The sequence below is a fragment of the Neomonachus schauinslandi genome, chromosome 11 (assembly GCF_002201575.2).
Source record: "Neomonachus schauinslandi chromosome 11, ASM220157v2, whole genome shotgun sequence".
Taxonomy (NCBI): Eukaryota; Metazoa; Chordata; class Mammalia; order Carnivora; family Phocidae; genus Neomonachus; species Neomonachus schauinslandi.
In genome coordinates this window covers 110,530,638-110,552,460 of record NC_058413.1, presented here as the reverse complement: position 1 = coordinate 110,552,460, position 21,823 = coordinate 110,530,638, and the positions used below count along the sequence as shown (strand labels likewise).

Here is a 21,823-nt window from a genome sequence, read left to right as displayed (position 1 = left end):
CGGGGGGCTGCGGGTGGGCACACAGCAGCGCACCGACAGCGCGTGGGGAGGAGGGGGGCCTGCAGTCCGCGGTGGCCGGATGAGGGCCGCAGAGCGAGCAGGAGCAGCTCCTCAGGCAGGTGCGGGATCCAGCTGTCATTGGGGGCCGTCCTCCTCCCGCCCGCTGCCCTCAGGGGCAGCTGCTCCCTGCAGCTTTGCTCTTTGTGCAGCCTGGGCCACAGGAGCAAGGACCACCCTGCCCAAGTGCAACCTCTTTCCAAATAAGTATAACCTCTTGTGAGGTTCCAGCAAGGACAGAACTGGGGTGGGAGGGGGTCACGGGCACTTCTCAACCCTTGAAAGAGGGTAAGGTGGCCAAATGTCTTTCCCTTTCCTGAAGATAGTATTATAATAGTAAGATAACACAATGCCATTACTACATGACATTTCTTGAATTATCATGGTTAGATGTTTCATTCATACCAGCGTTGGCTTTCAAATTGATAGTTTTTTAATCAGGATTTTGAGCGGTGAGTTAAAGTGCTACAGAATTGTTCACATAAATCATCTATTCAGTAAATATTTGTTGAATACTTACTATTTCCCTGCTGGAGGATGTTGAAAAGATGAAGAGACCTGATCCCAGCTTGCAAGGCACAGGAGCTAGAAATGTAAAAACCTCTCTACATGGGGCGCCTGGGTGGCTCAGTCGTTAAGCGTCTGCCTTCGGCTCGGGTCATGATCCCAGGGTCCTGGGATCGAGCCCCGCATCGGGCTCCCTGCTCTGCGGGAAGCCTGCTTCTCCCTCTCCCACTCCCCCTGCTTGTGTTCCCTCTCTCGGTGTGTCTCTCTCTGTCAAATAAATAAATAAAATCTTAAAAAAAAACCTCTCTACAACACAATAAAATAATTGCTACAATGGAGGATACAAGGTGCCTTCGGCACAGAAACATCACCTAATGGAGGGGCATTGGTGTCAGGAAAAATTTCCTGGAGGGCATAAAATTAATTTGGGTTTTTCAACAGAATTCTTCAACAGATTCAAGATTTATCCATAAAGCACAACAGATTTTCATAATACCGGGCCATTTTTTTCTAAATTTTCCTAAATTTCAAGATCTTCATGTTTATATTCCCATATTTCAGTTCAAAGAAGTGTACTTACAAAATCATAATTTTTACTCACGTAACTGATTTGGAGGCCAGAGAGCCTAATGGCTCAGACTGCAGTCCAGCGGGGGATCCACTCTGAAGCTAATGAATCCTCGGGACTCCTTGCTGGCCAAGCTCCTTACTTGCAGAGGCCCTTCTAAGGAACTCTGAGGGATCTAGCTGTATGTTCCCATAGTCATGTGTTTTTGAACATTTTCTAAGATAGACATCTTTGTATTCTGAGAGTTCCTAAAATTGTATAAGCTTAGAGCCGTGGGAAACCTGGATCTTCCCCTGATTTGGCCTCCAGCTGTCTGTTCAGATTCCACCACCGCTGAGCTCTGTGACACTGGGCGCGTCACTTCACCACCTCCTCAGCTTCCGTTTACTGTTCTGCAAAATGATCATAGTGCTTGGCATGTAAGAAGTATTTTTGAATATGAAAATAGTGCTGAGTATCTGATGGATTATTAAGAAGATTAAAGGAAATTGGGGCACCTGGCTGTCTCAGTCGGTGGAACGTGCGACTCTTGGTATCAGGGCTGTGAGTTCAAGCCCCATGCTGGGTGTAGAGATGACTTAAAAATCAAATCTTAAAAAAAAAAAAAAAAAGATTAAAGGAAATATAATAGCAAAATGCTTGGCTCATAATAAGTAATGTTATTGTTATTAATGTTTGTATACTACTTTACAACGCGTTTTTCTCTTTTTTTTAAGATTTTATTTATTTGAGAGGGAGGGAGAGTGCGCAAGCACGAGCAGGGCGAGCAGCAGAGGCAGAGGGAAAAGCAGACTCCCTGCTGCGCAGGGAGCCCCACAGCACCAGACTCCATCCCAGGACCCTGGGATCCTGACCTGAGCTGAAGGCAGACATTTCACCGACTAAGCCCCCCAGGCACCCCCAAAGTTTCTCTATAGTGTGTGTGCCAGACTGAGCTTTCAGTACATCTTAGACATTTGTCACTAACCTTTACAACAATATGGTAAATTTGGTGTTTTGACCCCCATTTTATAGCTTAGGAAATGGAGGCTCAAAATGGTTAAATAATTTGTGCAAGAACACCCAGCAAATGGTAAGACCCAGGGGCCTTTGACACAAACTTCCATGTCATTTCCACTACAAACACTCATAACTGAACAAACGGTATTTAAAACTAGAATTCCAGATTTAAAATTTTCCCTTTCAATTTTAAAAACAAATTATGTTCCCAAAGTTCATTTGTGAAGGAGTAAATAGATGGAAGGAAGGAAGGAATCATTCCCTCCGCAAGCATTTCCATAGTCTCTAGGTCCGTACGGATGAACAAGACACAGTGAAAGGGAAAGGGTCCAAAGCTGGGGCTGCAGAGCGAGAAGTCAGGTGAAACAGGCCGTGTACACAAACCACTGTGGCGGCACAAAAGAGAAAGCCATCTTTCTTTTGTCTGGTTTTTGACTGAGGTGCTCAGAGGAGGGTTTACAAAAGACAAGCTCCTTGAGATTGGCCCTGAAAGATAGGAAGGAGTTTGTTAGGTGGACAATGTGGGGGATAATATGAGATGGGAGGGTACTTTCGACCTTTGTGCCCTGTAGAGGAGTTTGGGCTTTATCCAGCTAATGAGGAGGTGCTGAGAGGTTTTCCGGAAGCCAGTAACATTGACAGTACTGCGGTCACCTCGGCAGAAGTGTGGAGGGTAAGTTGTGGGGACTGAGTCCGGGCGGCAGTGAGACCGGGCTGGCAGCTTGTCCCGTAGACAGTAGAGGACCCTCTGAATTACGACAGCAGCTCCGGGGTGGCCTGAAGAGATGCTTCGGAGGAAGGCAGTACTCAAAGACTGATAGGATACTGAGGGTAAGGCCAATGGGGGACGCGTAGGGGGAGCAAGTTTCTGATGGAGTTGACCGGAGTGGTAGATGATGCTGTTAAAGCCACAGAAAATGCGAGAGAATAAACAAGGAAAATGAGTTTAGCTTCAGGCATTCTAAACTGGAAGTGCATCCAAGTGCCAGTATCCTGGACTGTTGAATCTAAGATCTTGCTTTGAGTCTCAAGGGAGAGCTCTGGGCTCGGTATGCGGTGTGGGCATCCTCCCCACTGGGACGAAGGATAAGGAGGGGACTCTTCCACGTAAAGTGCAGCGAAGCAAGTTACAGAGCTTTCTCAAGGTCTGCAGCACACTTCTGCTCACACTTCATGGCCTCATGCCACAGGGACTAGGAGGGCAGGCTTTGAGCTGAGCACGTTGCTGTCCCAAATAAGACTGGATTCCTTAAGGACGAAGAGAACAGATATTGGATCAGAAACCAGCAATCTGCCGGATAGATGATAGAGTCAGATATCTACTTGTATTTCGTATGCATGGCGTATAATAGACATACATTGAAAATTCTATGTTAGATAAAAGAATATATTAATTTAGAAATACTTTTCCCACTCTCACATTTTATGAAACTAGTTTATTCTGATCTTTACATGCACTTTGACATCAGTGTCTTTGTTATCAGTATGACCTGTTTGTGAATCATCCACTATATTTCCAGAGCACATCAGCTTCCCTAAAGTTGAGATAATGCCTTCTAATGCCTCCCTGGAAATTCTGTAACAAATCCAAAACCATTTGCATATATTAGGGCAGGGCTTTTGGGTGTTTTTGTTTTTGTTTTTATTCTTTTGGTGTATTATTAACCCCAACAACATAACAGCTATCATGTTGCTTTATTTGAGGGGCCTTTTGAAGACTTACTTCCATTGCTCCGGGTCAATTCACTTCAGGTCACTTAGACTACTTCCATTTATAGTGGCCTGTAAAATTCAATTATAAGTTGATACTAAAAATTGGGTTGATATTCTTCCCCCCCCCCAGGAATAATTACTAAATCTGAAATAGATTTCCCTTTTCCTGATTTTTGCAGAAGACATCTAAAAAGCATTCGAAACCAGTATTAATTGAGGTTAATTCCAGCTTATGTTTCTTTTCAAAATGTATATGATACAAATTAAGATAATAGCACAAACACTCTTTAGTTTGAAAGACTTTTATAAAGTTGTAAGGCGACTTGCTTTTTTTTCTGAGGAGTAGTTTCAGGGAAAAGTAATTTTTTCGTATTTGGGTGTATATGATACCTGTTTACCTTTATCTCTCCGCCACTGGGACAGCAACGCCATGCAAAGAGGAATTTTTGCCTTGCGTAACGTCAGCATTCACAGATACTTACTGATTTTATTACTCTTCACCCTGCACACCTGGTCCTCTTCACTGTTCCCTTTCTCATTAAATAACATTCACTCTGCCTGGAAATGACATTCATGCAAAAATCCCAGGGGTCATGTGTGGTTCCTCCTCCTCTCTTTGTCCCCTCCTCCTGTAGAGTCACTGAATCCATTCCCTTCTCTACCTCCCTGCTTGCTGTCCTCTTGACTCATGTGAGCGACGGATCTTTCTGGATTTCAGCGGTACCTTCCCTCCGCACCATTCTCTTAATAGCCCTCCAATTCACGCTCCATACTGCTGCCAAAGTGTACTGTGAAAAACAGGACTAATCACATCTTTCCTTGCTTAAATCTCTGTAGTATCTTCCTACTGCCCTTAGATCAAAATACTCATCCGTCTAAATCAGCATTAGATCAAGATCAGTAGTTTAAAAACCAGCAAACAAAGATTCCTGAAAGTTTAGCAGTCAGGCTATCCTGACTTGGTTCCAGCATGACACTAAAAAAGACTCTTTTTTAAGGTGGAGAAATTAGTAAGTTTAAAGTCTGTGAGAAAGGAGGGGACATCCCACTCAAGGAAAGTAAAGAGGCTCAGTGTGTCCAGAGTCAGAAGCAGCCATGGTCTGATGAGGTTAGAAGGTCAAACCTGTCACTTTTCTATGTGGCCTTTGGGTAGAATTGAGTTGCTGATGACTTTTAGATTGAGCTGTAGTTCGGGGGAGTGGGAGTGGCGATTACTAAAACAATTACTTGGGTAAACGACTGAAGATTGAAGAAAATCAAAATTTCCAAATATATAACCTCCTGCTTTTCACTGGAAGTCGTTAGTTTCTATTTATTAAGTCCCAAAGGTATCCGTACTCGGACATACAGTGTTGTTCATACTTGAAGGTAACAACTTGAAGTTAACAAAAACTTCATCTCTTTATAAAACATGTATTAGACATTTTACCTACTTAAAATTGTCCTCCTTCCCCAATTTGACTTAAATGAGATTCTGTTATAGTTACTTTAGAAGTTAATTCTTGGGGCGCCTGGGTGGCTCAGTCGTTAAGCGTCTGCCTTTGGGTCAGGTCATGATCCCAGGGTCCTGGGATCGAGCCCCGCATCAGGCTCCCTGCTCAGCGGGCAGCCTGCTTCTCCCTCTCCCACTCCCCCTGCTTGTGTTCCCTCTCTCGCTGTGTCTCTCTGTCAAATAAATAAACTCTTTAAAAAAAAAAAAGTTAATTCTTTCTATTGTTTATAATAAAGTATCTAACTGGTTCCCCTCAAATTTGTATTTTAGGCTTTCTTCAAAGACCCAAATGTTATTCCCAATTTGAAGTTACTTTCAGATTCTTCTGGACAGTGGACCACATTAGGTAAATAAAACTTACTGTCATCTTTTCGGATGCCCGTTTTATTATTGTGACAAAATTTTGCTCAGGCATTTTCACTATTCACATCCACACTGTGAGTACTGCCTGGTTGGTTGGATCACATCAGGGTCTCCTGGGAGCCCCTGCTCCTGTCCTGGCTTGGTGCCCGAGAGCCCTCATCCTCTCTTTTCTTTCATTGGGGAAGTATTTCTTGTATCCCTTCCATGGACTCCGCTAGATGCAGGGAGCAGCGAGGGGAACTGCAGAAACTGGCTGATGGGCAAGAGGAGAGCGTCGCGGAAGATTCCACTGATGGGAGGGTGCCACGGCCCAGCCAGGGGGTACGGGGCAGCCGCCACGGAGCATTCCTAAAGTAATACATAAAGCCACGAAAGAGAGTCTTAAATTCTCACAAAGAGAACCTTATATACATCATAATTTCATAGTACCATGAAACATAGCTAGAAGTTTTAAAGATCACCCAGGGGCTCCTGGGCAGCTCAAGTCGGTTGAGTGTCCAACTCTAGATTTCGGCTCAGGTCATGATCTCGGGGTCCAGGGATCAAGCCCCGCGTCATCGACATCATCAAAATACCCAAACAATTAATAACACTCATCTCTTAAATAACTCTCAGGTCAAGGAATAAACCAGAGTTAATAGAAAAGGCTATTTTGAAAACAAAAACATGAACGTGATATTTCAAATTTTAGATTGAGGTGTTTTAACAATAGAACACATCATTTTTCCTTTTAGGAAAATCTGGTTAGGAACGTGGATTTGTGCTCAAGAAAAATATAAGTAGATTTTAAATGAGATGGGGTGGTTTTGGTAAATTTGTACATTGCATGTTCATGGAATTCTAGTAGTCTTACACAGAAATTACTTGCTTAAGGTATTAGTCAAGAATAAGATTACAAACAGTTCATGATGTTAGAATCAGTAGGTTACATTTTATTGCTTTAGGCTAAAGGCCACTGCAAAATTTATAAAGCAAAAAGCTGGTACAGTGTGATCTTAAGAGTACTTGCAAAGTTAAACTATCTGAGCAAATGTACTCACCGGTTCAAAATCTGCAAGAGGAAGTCATCAGAGGCACATATCAGTGTTTATAAAACATGTTTGCAGTAACTTCAGTCAATTCCTTTACAAAAATAAGGTTCATTAAAAGAAGTCAACCTTCCCCTATATTGGTAGACACTTCACAAAACAGTAAAACAGTACTGAGTTTTGTCCTGATGTTTAGAAAAGGTATTGCAGACAGAGGTTCTGAAATTCCACGTGCGCCTGACAGATTCCGTTACGAGTCCTCTGACACGTCGCCAGCAGACTTAGCGCTCTGATTCTGAGGCCGATGTCTCCAGTGGTTTGTGAGGGTCTCCCACTAGCTCGTTTTTATCTCCTTTGCCATCTTTTCTTTCTCTGAATTATCAACTGTCTTCCCGCTTTTTCCTCTTCGGGCCTTTATAAGCAAAATAAACAGCTTTCAAACATGAGAGAGCAGGCATTGTTTTAGCAGGTGAGCCGTTTTGAAGAGTACGATGGGCATCTCCGTCCCTGCCGGCTCCAGCACCTGGCCTGCCACGGTTGGGCCGCTGCGTCCCTCCACCGGTGGCCACGGCCACGGCCCTCTGCACACGGACACGCCGCGCCCTTTGCGGGCTGACACATGACGGACGTGTCCTCTGTGCTCAGCTAAGGGGCATTATAGTCATTAGCTCCTTTAATTCCCAAAACAGCTCCGAGAGGCGTTCTTATCTATCCCGATTTCACAGATGAAGAGTCAGATTGATGAGCCAAGTAATGGGCACCATTTTACTGCTGGCCGGGCTCAACAGAGCTGAGATTTCAAGACCCGGACCTCTCCACTACCCGCCTCTGCCATTTCAGCATTGAAACGAGCACTGTCAGAAAAACAAAAAATAAATAGGAAACCCCCGTGTATTTTAATGGTAGTATCAAGGGGGGAAAATAAGTTCTTAACTTCATATGTGATCCTAGCCGTGCAGTACATATCTTGTACATGCTGGAGACGTAAGTTTACCGTACTTCTGCATAACAGTTAGCATGTGCTATGGACTGAATTATGTCCCCCCCAAATTCTTGTATTGAAGCTTTAACCCCCAATGTTAGAGTGTTTGGAGGTGAGGCCTTTGGGAGATAATTAGGTTTAGATGACATCGTGAGGGGCCCTCAGGACAGGATTAGTGCCCTTAGAACAAGAGAAAGAGAGAGCAGAGCTCCCAGCCATGTGCGAGTCAGGAAGAGTGCCTTCACCAGGAACCAGAACAGCCGGCCCCGCGGTCTCGGACTTCCCAGCCTGCAGAACTGTGAGAAATCCATGTCTGTTGTTTAAACCAGCCAGACTCTGGTGTTTTGTGATAGCAGCCTAAGTAGACTACTGCAGATTGCCGGGAGAGGGGGAAGTGGCTTCGAAACTATGCGATGGGTATCGGTGGGCAGAGTTTTGAGTGCATCCCAGCCCAGATATATGGATGGGAAGCTTGATTCTAGTGAGGTCTCATACAGAAATGAGGACCTTGTTAGCAGAAACTGAGGAAAGACAGTCCATAAAATGGCAGAGACCTCGGCTGAATGATGATGTAGTGCTTTGTGGAAGGTAGAATTTGCAAGGGATAAAATTGTATGTTTAGCTGAGAGATCTCTAAGCCAAGTATTGCAGGAGCCGCCGGGTTCTTCCTGGGTGTTTATAATTAAGTAAGAAAGGAAAGAGATGGATTGAAGAAGGAATTGTTAAGGAGGAACCGGAGCTTGAAGATTTGGAATATTCTCAGCCTTTTCATATTGTAAAAACAAAACAACAACAAAAAAACGAGAAAGATTCATCTGAAGAGAACAAATGTGGCTGAGCAACCGTGTGATACAGAGAGAAGGCACATAACTCAGGCTTGCCCAGCCACTTCAACAGAAACCCAGGACTGAGGTGGGATTGTGCCCGGAAAGACCCTGCCAGTTTGAACTACAGGGAACGGATCATAGATCCTACAGGACCAGACCAGAGAGCCATTTGGCTGCAGACACAGCCGTTCTTCAGGAGCAGAGAAAGGCTGAAAGGCAACTCGGGTCCTCAGGGCCGCACCTCAGTTTCAGGAACACACGGAGGGGGAGCATCTTAAAGGCTGGGCCACCATCCCCAGCGGGTCGGGAAGGCAGAGCACTGAACCAAAGAGGAGTATTCTTGAGGCTTAAAATCTCATGAAATTTCCCTTGCCAGGTTTCAGGCTTGCTTAGGACCATCACCCTTTTTTTTTTTTTTTTTTTTTCTGCTTCCCGCTTTTGGAATGGAAATGTCTGTTCCTTGTCTCCCCAGTGTATTTTGGAAGCATGTAACTTGTCTGGTTTACCAGGTTCATAGCCAGAGAGGAATTTTGCCCCAGGACGAACTGAACCTCCAGTCTCACCCATATCTGATTGAGGTGATATGTAGGTGAGACTTTGGACTCTAGACTTTAGGGTTGATGCTAGAATGAGGTACGACTTTGGGGGCTGTTAGGATAAGATAAGTGCATTTTGCATGTAAAAAGGACATGAATTGGGCTGGGGGCAGAGGCACAATGCTTTGGACTGAATTGTATCCCTTCAAAATTCATTTGGTGAAGCCATGACCCCACCCAAAGCCCCCATCTCAAAATACCATTACATTTGGGGGTTAGCACTTCAATATATTAATTTTGGAGGGACATAATTTAGTCCATAGCAAATGCTATTTCTATGCCTCCTATTAAGTGGTTTGAATTTAATTACCTTTTCCTCACCATCCAAACCCTCCTACCACTCGCCGCATGGGAGCTAGGGTAGATTTATGAACGTGGCATGTTGCGCAATGTCAGCCCGCCTCCGGGGGCCACCAGCCCATCTCTGAAGACCGTGTGCATCTGTGCTGCTCCTGCTCAGACACAGTTCCCGTCTCCAGACACCCGTCGTGCCTCACACAAGCCCAGCTCAGGAGCAGAACGAGAGCAGCAGGTCCTAGCCGGACTCCGGGTGGACAGCCAGGAGGAGGAAGTGCAAATAATCGCCAGTGTTACCCCTCAAGCTCGAGCTCCTCCTCACGTCAGAGATGAAGCAGATGTGTCAGGAGAGGGAAGACCAAGGGCTCCCCCACCTGGGTGTGCTGTTCTAGGGAGAACCTGCAAAGAACACCACCCCTTCCTTATAGCTGAGAGCACGCGCGCGTGTGTGAGTATGTGTGTGCAAGTGTGAGCCCGTGTGCGTGTGTGTGTGAGTGTGTGTGCGCGCACATAAAAGAAATTGATTCATCGAGGCAGCAATAAAAATACTCATTTTAGTCTTTGTGTCTTTCTGTAATTTAGAAGAGCTTCTACTAATGGAAACTCCGTTCCTACAGGACGCATTCAGGAAATTGGTTTGGGGTGCCGGAAGGTGTGGAGGGTTAGAACTGCAGCTATAAGAGGAGAATAGGCCAAACACTGTGCTTACAGATTTCTCTAATTCCAGACTTGTGATAACTTGATTAGGGCCTGTTTGCAAGCTTACCTTGACCTGGAAAAGCTATTTTTCATAATAGACGCTGTAAATGAGATCACAAGGGAGAAATTTTTAAATGGAGAGAAAAATTTTCAAGACATCCTCAGGACTTTAGAAATACCCATTACTTACACTAATTAAAGTTTTTGTAATACGAATTATAAGGCATGGAACGTAATACAAATCCAAAATCGTTTCACAAACTGGTTCCTATGCTTTTACAGGGCACTTCTGACATACGGATTAAAACTGACGGGGCGCCTGGGTGGCTCAGTCGGTTAAGCGACTGCCTTCGGCTCAGGTCATGATCCTGGAGTCCCGGGATCGAGTCCCGCATCGGGCCCCTGCTCAGCAGGGAGTCTGCTTCTCCCTCTGACCCTCATGAACTCTCTGTCTCATTCTCTCTCTCAAATAAATGAATAAAATCTTTTAAAAAAAAAAAAAACTGATGTAAGAACACCTACACAAAACACGTATCTCATTTTCAGGCATTTCCTAATTTACATATCCCTCATCTTGGCCTGAAAGTGTGAAATTTTGTTTCAGACTTTTAATGATTAATAAAAATAAACTGCAAAATAATAACAATAAAATCCCTACACTGATGTGTCTTTTAAATATATCAAGATATATGTCTTACTTGGCTACTAGAATCTCTGTGTGGTGATATTTATTTTGGAAATAATTGAGAATAGTAAGTTAATTTTTATATCTCTGTAAAATAATTTTTTTCAGGAACTGAAGTGAAAAAAATTGAAGCTATAAATGTTCCTTGTACACAGCTTTCAATGTCATTTTTTAACCGGTTGCATGATGAAGATATTGTACGAGACAATGGACATATTGTTAAATGCTTAGATTCTTTTTGTGATCCCTTTCCTATTTCTGATGAGTTACGAAAAGTAAGTACAGATTTTTAAAATTTCACTAATAGAATTTTATTTTGGGAAATGCTTAATGTCAAAAACTTTTGCCTGCCTAAAATACATAAAATACCTCTTATCAGTGAATAATGATCAGCAATAGTCATTACATTGGTAGATTTTTTCTTGGATGGGACTTTTACTCTCAACTTAGTTATTCGTGTATTTCAGTTTCCAGCCAGACGCTCCGCGCAGTGTGCGGGACGGCCCCCACAATGCAGTTATCTGGCCCAGAATGGCAGCGCTGCTGGACTGGAGAAGTCCCCACCTGCTCAGCTGATGGCGGTTTTTCTTCAATATGGGGCTCCTAACATAGCCAGTGAATATATAAAAACATCCCTGTAGTAAAAATCTTTTCATCTCACTGCTGAGATCAAAAAAGCAATTGGATTAACTCATTTTTGTTCTAGTGAGAGGTATATTGAACTTGAACCAGAAGACACATTATTTACCTAATTCCTGAGTTATTATTTATAAGATAATAAATTTAGACAAATCACTCAATATTTAGAGCCCCAAGATCTTATCTGCACAACATAGAGATTAAAATGCCTATGGGGGGGTGGGGTAGGCAGGGCGCCTGGGTGGCTCAGTTGGTTAAGCATCTAACTCTTGGTTTCAGCTCAGGTCGTCATCTCAGGGTTGTGAGATCAAGCCCCGCCTCGGGCTCCACACTCAATGCAGAGTCTGCTTGGGATTCTCTCTCCCTCTCCCTCTGCCTCTCCCCCACCCCATAAATAAACCTTTTAAAAAATGCCCGTTTGGGGTACCTGACTGGCTCAGTAAGAAGAGCGTGCAACTCTTGATCTCAGGGTCATGAGTTTGAGCTCCACGTTGGGTATAGAGGTTACTTAAATAAATAAAAAACAAAAAAATAATGCCCATTCTACCTTCTTTCTGAAATTGTTGAGATAATGAGTTGAGAAAGCATTTAAATGCACTTTTTAAAAATACGAAATGTTGAAATGTATTATTATTATCATTGTTTTAATTATGAAGAAAGACTGTTTACAAAGTGGTTAAAAATTAGGGCCTTTTTTAATAAAGATTTTATTGGTTTACTTGAGAGAGAGAGAGCACAAGCAGGGGAAGGAGGATCAGAGGGAGAGGGAGAAGCAGGCTCCCCGCCGAGCAGGGATCATGACCTGCAGGTTAACTGGCTGAGCCACCCAGGCACAGGGCTTTGGTATCAAATAGACATAGGTTCAAATCCAGGCTCTGCCACTTAATAACTGTGATACTTGACCTCTCTCTTCATCTGTAAAGTAGGGATGATGTAAGAATTATGTAGCTCAATGCCTGGCGCTTAGTAAGGTTCCAGGAATATGAATGACTACTGATTACTAACATTATTCTACCCTAAGAGAGAGGGAAGTCGAAGTCTAATTTCTTGCAAATCCAGATGGGCATGAACTAGGGAAGTCACCACTCTAGCGTTCTGCACACACAGTTCTGTCTGTCGGAGACCAGGGGGCATCCAGCCAGTGTGTGCGTTCACCTACACTAGGAGAACACCTAGGAGAACTCTTAGTTGAAGAAGAAAATAAAATTAAGTCATTGAGAACAAGTAAACACACAACTGAAGAGACTGTATTTAGTTGCTCCGTAGTGAGGTATAATCTATAACAGACGATAATGCAAGTGCTGCAGAGTGAGAATCTGACACTAATTTCTACTCTTCCTTACCAAGGGTGGGAAATTCACCTTTAAGAAGCGTCTCTGGTCTAGTCTGGCTCCCCTTCCTTTGGGCCCTGCTGACATCGCTCATGTCTCTGTCACGGCCCTCTGCCCACACACGCGCCCCTTGGTCGCGAGGCCCTTGGCCCTGGCCCCAGGGAGCTCGCCATCGCTGGGACGGAGAGCCTGGGCAGCCGACGTCCCGGGAGGCCAGCGTGCTCTCCCTGCTCTGCAGATCTGTCTTCGTTACTTCCGTGAGCAGCACTTGTGTTCAGGACGTGCTGGGCTCTGTTTCCCTGCGTGCTGCCTCCCGGCCTTGCTCTTGGGTTCTTTGCCACTCTGCAGTAGTGGGGAAGGGTTTAACTTGGTCGCTCTCTGGCTGAAGAAAAGGAATGGAAGCCGTCCAGCGTTAGCCTGAGCAGCACCGACTGTGTCCGGTACGGGCGGACAGTGACCTCCTTCCTGACTGCTGCGCACAGTCTGACTCATGCAGCGTCCGGACCTGCTCTCGGAGGGCCCGGCCGCCACCCAGCTGTGTGCGCGCCGGGAGACGGAGAGCCACGCGGACTGTTCTCACCTTTATTCCCCAAATACTTGCATTCCTGTAAGCTTTACATTGCACGGCCTAATCAGTTCAGTAGCGAGAGTGCTCGCGTAGGAACGTGTTAATTCGTCATTCCTGAGAGCTTTAGTATTGAGCCAGATCGTTAGGTAGCTGCAAACTCACATTATTTCCTCCCCCCAGGCGGTGGGGGGGGGGGGTGAGCACGGGGCAGGTGGTGCATCCAGGGGACACGCACTGGGACAACACCACAGAGTTGATTGTTTTTTTTAAATGCCTCTTGTCTGGTGACCTTGTGGTGAATATTCATTTGAGATAGGGGTGTAGACAATTCGATAAAAGAAACGGATGTTATAGCATACACTCATCCCCTTGTTCATAGCTGCCATGATCAACAAACTAGTTAGTTGTGTGTAACACCCCATTGTATGAGAAAATCGCCCACGTCAGACCCAGTCCCATTCTTTTCTGAAGGAGCTGGTTGGGTCTCCAGAGAGCAAGAGCCAGTGTAGACTGGTGGTGTGTAGGAAGAAGGGGCCTGGAGTCCACGACAGAGTGAGCGGGGCGGGGAGGCCATGCACACGCTCAGGGCGGATTAGGACGCCCCACTGGGGTGGCCTCTGGATTGAAGCGAAGGCGGTAGGCCTTAAGGATGGAGAGGTTTCTCCATTTATTTACTGCTCCTTGTTTGCCCACAAGATTTCCGGTGACTCCACGCTAAGATTGCAGTAGCTCAAGGACTAAAGATAGAAACTAGTACAAAGGTGCAGAGAGGAAGAAGAGAAGGCTTAGATTTAGGTTTATCCCTTCCACTGAACCTCAGTATCTCGTGAGAAACTGGAGGGAAAATGAGAGCCAGTCTCGCAGATCACTCCTTCCAGTTGTCCAGGACGGGTTCTTAAAATAGGTCCTAGATTATATGTAAATAAATAAATTGAAACTTTTGAAAACAAAAATTAGAACCTCAAATCATGTTACATTAAGGTGAATTTTATCATTGTCCGTAGATGTTGCTCGTGGAAGACTCAGAAAAGTATGAAGTATTCAGCCAACCTGATAGAGAAGAGTTTCTGTTCTGTCTTTTCAAACATCTTTGCCTCGGTGGAGCCCTTTGTCAGTATGAAGATGTGCTTCACCCATATTTGGAAACCACGAAGCTTCTCTACAAAGATCTAGTGAGGTAATGTGGCCAGACCCCGGCAGGGACGTCTCTGGCTCCTGGAGCGTGCTGTCCGTGTGTGCGGGACTGCATGCGTCTGCTGTGGTCCTGTTAGCCCCCCAAGTGTGTGAGCACGGCGGCCCGGCCCCTTCTCACAGCCGCCCCACCCTCCCAGGCCAGGGCGCTCAGAGCGCGGCCCCCAGGACCCCCGTCCCTACTTGCCCGGAGACGGGCCGGGGGCCCGCCCCACAGTGCCTTCCCCCAGGCCTGTGCGCGAGGTCCCTCGGCGGGTGTGAATTTGCTGGACTAACAGTAAAGTATCACCTTTGTTTAAGGAGATGGAAGAATTTTCACCTGGGCGTAATCTTTACCTTTCCAAATTAATCCCAAATCCCAGTTTGTTTTAGGGATTCCACTAGGGTTTTTTTTTTTTTTCTTTTTGAAGATTAGATTGGGTTAAAAACTTCATAAATCATTTGTTTATACTTTCACTGGGTTGGGTTTTCAGTGATGCAGATACTGGTTCACCTTTACAGGCTAAAGCGATGGGAACGGGGAAAGCAAAGGGTCCCAGGGTTTAGTTACAAAATTGTACTTTAATAGGAAAACAGAATTAGCTTCTCTTTGGACTCTTGATTGTTGCTTATACTCACTTCAGTTCTCATTTCTACTCTGTGTGCCTACAGCTGCACAACAAAATACATGATTTAGTTATCTTATTTGTTGTTTCAATACGGTTTTAAAAACAAAAAAATTTTAATTTAATGCCTCTGATTTTTGTGAAAAATTGTGTCAATACACAAAGATGGTGGAAAGAGCTTTGTTAGAAACAGACTCCAGAAAAACATACACATACTTTCCAAATGTTCTGTCCTTATCATTTGCAGCTCATGAAAACTTTGGAGCTTGCTTCTGGAACAGCCTGTAGTGTCCCCTGGGCGTGCCTCGTCCTGCGCGCGCGTGCACGCGCACGCACACACGCACACGCGTGCGCACACACAGGCGTGCACACATGCACGCGCACACACGTCTCGCACGCACACACGTGCGCGCACACAGGCGTGCACACGCGTGCGCGCACACGCGTGTGCACGCACAGACGCGTGCATGCACACAAGTCTCGCGCGCACACACGCGTGCACGCGCACACAGGAGTACACACACATGCACGCGCGCACACACAGGCGTGCACGCGCACACGCGTGTGCGTGCACAGGCGTACACACGCACGCACACAGGCTCGCGCGCGCACACATGCGCACACGCACGCACACGCACAGGGCTCGCAGACACATGCGCATGCACGCACACGCACACAGGCTCGCACACACGCCGCTGCCTCCGCAGGGTGCTCTGCTTCCCTGGCCACATGAACCTGAGGAATTCCTCACCACCTTGTGCGGTGGAGGAGGGGATTCTGCTGGAGGTGTTTGAAATAGAAATAACTTCAGAACCTAAACCTTGAGGAACTGACACTTTTCCCAGCGTCCCTTCCCTGGATTCTCACCCGTGACTCCTACACTCCTTGGGTGCTAAGAAAAAATACAGCTCCGGGGGTGACGGCCACTCGTAAAATGAGGAGTCAAAGCACAGGGCATCTTACGGAAAGAATAGGAATCGTGTCCACAGAATCACTTTATCAGGCAACCAGCAGGTGTTAATTTTGTGCACAGAGCCAGGCTCCAGAGAGACGACAAGAGGGGCATCAGACAGTCCTTGACGTTAAGGAGATTATAAGAAACTAACATATCCTAAAGGAATTGTTTAAAATCTTTTATAAGTAAAAATTTTATGAAATCACATGTTCAATTTTGTATAGGCAAATGTTTGCAGCTCTTGATACTGTAATAAATGCCCCAGAAGTTCAAAAGGGGAGATTGTCAGGGTGGCTGTGAGCAGTTAGGGAAGTTTTGATGGGATGGGGTCCCCAAGGCCCGTGGACAGAAGAGCAGTCTGTCCCCCGCAAGGGGAGACGCGTCACAAGTCACAATTACAGAGTCACTCTTACTTGAGAACCCCTAAATATTTCTCTTGATGATCCAAGTTTAAGCATGCTTATGAATTTCGTTGCTGAATGAGGAGGTGTGGAATTGTCTTCCCAACGCAACTTTGGTAGAAAATTAAGATTGGAATAAATATTTGCTTAAGATGGCGTTAAGTGGGGGTGCCTGGGTGGCTCAGTCGTTAAGCGTCTGCCTTCGGCTCAGGTCATGATCCCAGGGTCCTGGGATCGAGCCCCGCATCGGGCTCCCTGCTCCGCGGGAAGCCTGCTTCTCCCTCTCCCACTCCCCCTGCTTTTGTTCCCTGTCTCGCTCTCTCTCTCTGTCAAATAAATAAATAAAATCTTTAAAAAAAAAAAAAAAAAAAGATGGCGTTAAGTGTCCACAAGGCAGCTGAGTGGATTAAGTGATCCCAGTCCCTTCAGAGCTCTGTTGGTTTGCTTATCACTTGCTCTGCCTGTGGCCTTTCTAACTTGAGTCATGTTGATTCGGGTCAGATGTGATCTGATTTGGTTAAGGTGAGGCTATAGGGTGGATCGATACAGCTCTTATCGAGGGATGTGGGAACTCCGAGTGTTGTCAGTAGTTTTTCAGAATCCTGAGCCACATGTCCAAACAAGTCATTTGGGCAAGCCGAATTAACCAAGAAGGATATCGTTTTCTCCTGTTCCTTCCCTTGAATTTTGGGTGTTTCCACAGTTTTTAGACAATCATCTGCTATCTTTCTAACTGTACGCGGGGTAGCTGCTTGCATGACCTCACCCGCCCCTGCGGAGAAGCGTCCTCAGCAGGCCCCTCCGGAAACGCCCGTCCCGTTTGTCTGTGCACACTGCAGAGCTGGGTGTTCGCGGTCTCCGGCTCACACAGAAGGGTAAAAACATTCTTAAGATGGTTTTTCCCTCATCCGTTATTACGAGTCCTGTAAAATAACACTCTGTAAATGTTCTGGAAAATGCCTTCTTTTCAAGGATTATGGTCTTTCAAATAATATGGTGGTAGTTCAGAACCATTTCATTAGAGAGTAGATGACCAGTTGTTTGGTTACATTTCAGAAATGTTGATGCAGAAATAATTGCGTAGTTACTAATGGTGCCTTTGTCTTTTCTGCTTCCAATATTAAACACATGCTCTTGTCAGAGTTTTTGGGGAGGTTTTCCAAACTGCATATCTGCCCCAGATGTGAAATTTTATGATTTTAGCTGAGAGGCTTAGATTATGGCTTCAGACGCTAATCAAGCAGTGGATTCTTATTTCTTAAAATGAGCAGAGTTATCTAGAATGGTCCGTGAAACTTGCTTGGAGTCAATATCGGATCGAGCCTCAGAAATCAGCACAGGGGATTTTAAGAAACTGTTCATGATTTTACTTCTCAACCAGTAGTCTACTCACACTTTTAAAAAGAACTCTACGGAAATTAGGTTCTCACACTTGAAAGCCTCAGTTATCTGGAGTGAGCCGTGAGCGCCGCGGTCTGAGGCGGGTCTGCTGTTGGTAGTTAGTATAGCCTAGAGCTCGAGCCAGTTCCCCCGCCCTGTCTTTCCTCTTGTAGTTGGTTAGGAGATACCGGACAGGCGACACTCTACTTGATCTATGAAAAAATAAGAAATTGTCTGAGAGCTACTTTAAAGTAAGAGTAATACAGGATCAGAGGTAATAAAATGGGGTCATATGGTTTATTTCTAGTAGGAACCAACTTCTAATAACTTTCAACGGTAGTTCCTTTTTTTAAGTAACACGCTTACAGTGCATGTTGGTATCTTTGAGTTATTGTTAAATACTGAATTTTCTTCTGAGTTTATTTGATAAGCACAAACTTTTATAACGGTTTGTTTGGGGTTTTTTGGTAATTTTTTTAACTGGGCTTATTTACATACAGTAAAGTGAACAAATCCTAGTGTATCTATAGTGTAGTGAATTTTTATATGTCTGGACCCCTATAACCACCTCCAGATCAGGACTTCAAATCAGTTATGACCGTAGGCAGGTTTGTGTTTTGATCAGGGTGTCATATAAGTGCGTACAGTGTACGTGTTTTATATGTAATGGTTACAGTCATCCCTTGCATAAGCACAGAATTTTAAGTGTAGTCTTCAGTTTTTAAGCAGTACACGTTAAGCATTTGAGAAATAAAATGACCTTGGGGCACCTGGCTGGCTCAGTTGGTTGAGTGTTGAACTCTCAATCTCCACTCCGGTCTTGCTCTCAGGATCGTCAGTTTAAGCCCCATGTGAGGCTCTGCGCTGGGCGTGGAGCCTAATTAAAAGAAAGTGACCTCAATCCATGTCATAGAGATATACAGAAATTAATTTAATTACATGATTTCTGGGTTTAAATTTGAGTGGAATGTTTTAAAGATAAAAACTGCCTAAGAACTTTGAACCCTGAAATGACGTAGGTCTGGCCACCAGTAGGAGCACAAGCTCACATACACTCACGCACACTCGCGCTCAGCACGCTCCCCCTTCCTTCTCCTCTTCTCTCCCTCCCCGTTAACTCTTCACACATAGGGAAGGAGAAGCAGTACCTGGGCCTATAAAGTGAAGAAGATGGATATCTTCCGTTAAATGTCACCTACACGCATCCCACCTGCGGAGTGCCTTGGAGCTGTGTGTTAGCGAGCGCGGGGAAGGAACCGCACGCCGTGTCACCTGACTCTGCTCCCAGAAATACCACCCGTAGTCTGAGTGTCTTAAAGATCTTGCTTAACTTCTCTGGTTCTGTTGTCTGTAAACTCGGTAAAATAGTGCCAACCAAGCTCCCTGACTGTGTGGTCTTCAGACGGGGTCCAGGATACAAGGGCGTCTGGCAGATTGTAAAGCCTCACAAAGATCATGGGTCTCAGTCTCTCTCTGCGGCTCAACCCCCGCGTCCCAGCGCACCCAACCCACTACACAGGTCACAGGCAGTCTTCTGTGGGGAGAGTGACTGAGAGAAAACGATTGTCATGTGACAGAATTTAACAATCCATAATTTAATAAACAGTTTTCTTAGGCCTTCTCCCACTCGGTTCTCAGACAATGCCTGTGTTGCATGGGAGAAAACTGATGTCCAGGAAGGCTGATGTTGCCCAAAGTGCAGCGCTCACTCAGGGGCCGAACTGGCCTGTGAGCTGAGTTGGTTGAAGCCTGTAGTTCACATGCTTGTACCTGCTGTCTACACTCCAGTCTGTCTACACTCCAGCCCGACTCTTACCAGCTACTCTTTTTCCAGTAATTGTCTCATCGGAGCACAAAGCCTCTGACTGCCCAGGTCCATGTTCTGCCGTTCGGCTGGGTGATCAGTCTAGGTGGACATGATCTATTTCTGTTATATATGAACAAGAACACCTGAATAGTAAAGGGGATCAGTATTTTAAATGTATTATGCCAGTGCTTGCTGTATTTAAAATGTGTCCCTTTCCCCCTATTTTAGTGTTCGAAAGAATCCTCAGACCAAGAAAATACAAATTACTTCTTCCGTCTTTAAAGTCACAGCATATGTAAGTGCGGAGGGGGATTCACAACCGATCAGTTTAATCCCTTGTTATTCAGAGGGCTGTTACAACTCAGTGAGCAACCAGTTCAAGGTTATGGCTAGGAGAAAAGATGATGGTATTTAGTTCTTTGCTAAAAGTAAAAGTTGATAAGGTATGGCTTTATTCGGAGAGTCACCCAAACTTCTCCCCCTCCTTTCTGTTGTCCGTGTCTAATAGTAGTTCTCACGTATTTAAGACCTGAATCTGTGACTTGGATGGAGTAGGACACGGTTCTCTAGTCTGCCAAGCCATAATGTATACGGCAAACAAGTAAGAACACCATAAATGGCTTTACATCACAGAATAAGTTGCTTGAATTCTAGGGTCATACAAAGATTATTCGCACATTTGAAGCAATTTCTAAGTATCTTTATTCAGTCACTTAACAAATATTACTGAACATCTATTGTGTATCAGCTACCGTGTGGGGCTAGGGCACTTTCTGCTGACAAACAAGAGAAACCTACCTCGTAATAGGTAAGGGCCACATTCTAAAAGAAAGCAAAGATAGAAGAAAATTGCAAAATAACAATTTTTGCAATAGTAGCACTTTAAAAACACTTTTTCAAAAGATAAGCATTCCTTTTGGACTATAAATTCCTTAAGGTCAGGAATTATGTGGGTTTGTACAGTTGACTGTGCTGTCAAAAGATATTTTAAAATATCCGTTAATTACCAATTTACTGTCAAAGATTTGATGTATGTTTCATGACATTTTAACAGAAAATATATGATAGTTAAATATGTTGTTGATGACTTAAATGTCGTCGTAGACTAAATAATCTATAATGTAGCTTTTTTCTTTCAGGATGGCGCTGGTGTGTGCTACCCTTCGACAGAGAGTCACGAACAGACATTTTCTTACTTCATTGTGGATCCGATCAAGCGTCATGTTCATGTTTTATACCACTCTTACGGTGTGGGGGAAATGTCTTAACAGGTTCTTTCAGGTTATCTATTTTAATACTGTTTTATTTACCAATTTTTAATTTTAATGCCAAGTTATAGGTAAACATTTACTTTGCAAGTCAATTCAAGTAAAATATAGAGAAACTGCTTGGAGCAGAAGGAGACAAGTACCAAGATGCCTTTCTTTAAATGTATCTGGAATAGTAACATGAGGACCAAATTCCATCCCGAACACAATCTACACCAGAACAGTCTTGGAATTTTTGCAGAAAGTTACAAAGAATTAAAAATCTAGTTCATATTTGTTGCATTAAGATTTAAGCAAGCCCTCGATTTTCCATGTGTTTTATTTTAGAAGCTAATTAATTCTGGGTTGAAATTGTGGCAGAAAACTGAACATCACTCTATTGATCATTAATATGAACTGTTCGCTTTTCAAATTTGAGTTTCATTTCATTACATTTCTTCATTGCATAAAGATTTACGTCTCTAGGGCTGCAAAGTGCGTAACAATTCCTTTGCTTCATTTGTTCCACTTAAAATCCTCAATAAAACAGTAATGTTCTGAAAGTAATCGTAAACTCTTTTATCACATAATAAATTAAAACTGCGGTTGTCCGCTAGCTAAGAGAGGAGCTGCACATGCACAGAGAGAGTTGTCCTGATGGTATTAGGTTGGCAGACAGGTAGAGAGCAGGTGCCTTACGTTACATGCTCCTGCGTCCTCATTACGTTCGTAGAATGAATGTGTGACTTAAAATCTTGAGTGGAAAAAACGACTGGGGGTGTCTGCCCGCCTCAGTCTGTGGAGCATGAGACTCTTGATTTCAGGGCTGTGGGCTTGAGCCCCACGTTGTGGGTAGAGAATCCTTAAAAATAAAATCTTGAAAGAA

General features: G+C 44.5%; 1 protein-coding gene across 2 annotated transcripts in view; it reads left to right on the top strand.

Moving 5' to 3' along the window:
* The window catches only part of CFAP300 (cilia and flagella associated protein 300), a 22,848-nt gene extending 1,351 nt beyond the window's left edge, over nucleotides 1-21,497 (top strand). The window contains exons 3-7 of one of the 2 annotated variants that reach the window (XM_044919402.1): nucleotides 5,607-5,682; nucleotides 10,922-11,088; nucleotides 14,356-14,528; nucleotides 19,919-19,985; nucleotides 20,830-21,497. In XM_044919402.1, the coding sequence (XP_044775337.1) occupies nucleotides 5,607-5,682; nucleotides 10,922-11,088; nucleotides 14,356-14,528; nucleotides 19,919-19,985; nucleotides 20,830-20,958 (612 nt within the window). In that variant the 3' untranslated portion in view covers nucleotides 20,959-21,497. The remainder of the gene's footprint in view (nucleotides 1-5,606; nucleotides 5,683-10,921; nucleotides 11,089-14,355; nucleotides 14,529-19,918; nucleotides 19,986-20,829) is intronic. The other variant, XM_044919403.1, reaches the window with a different exon arrangement.
* Nucleotides 21,498-21,823: the final 326 nt, after the last annotated feature.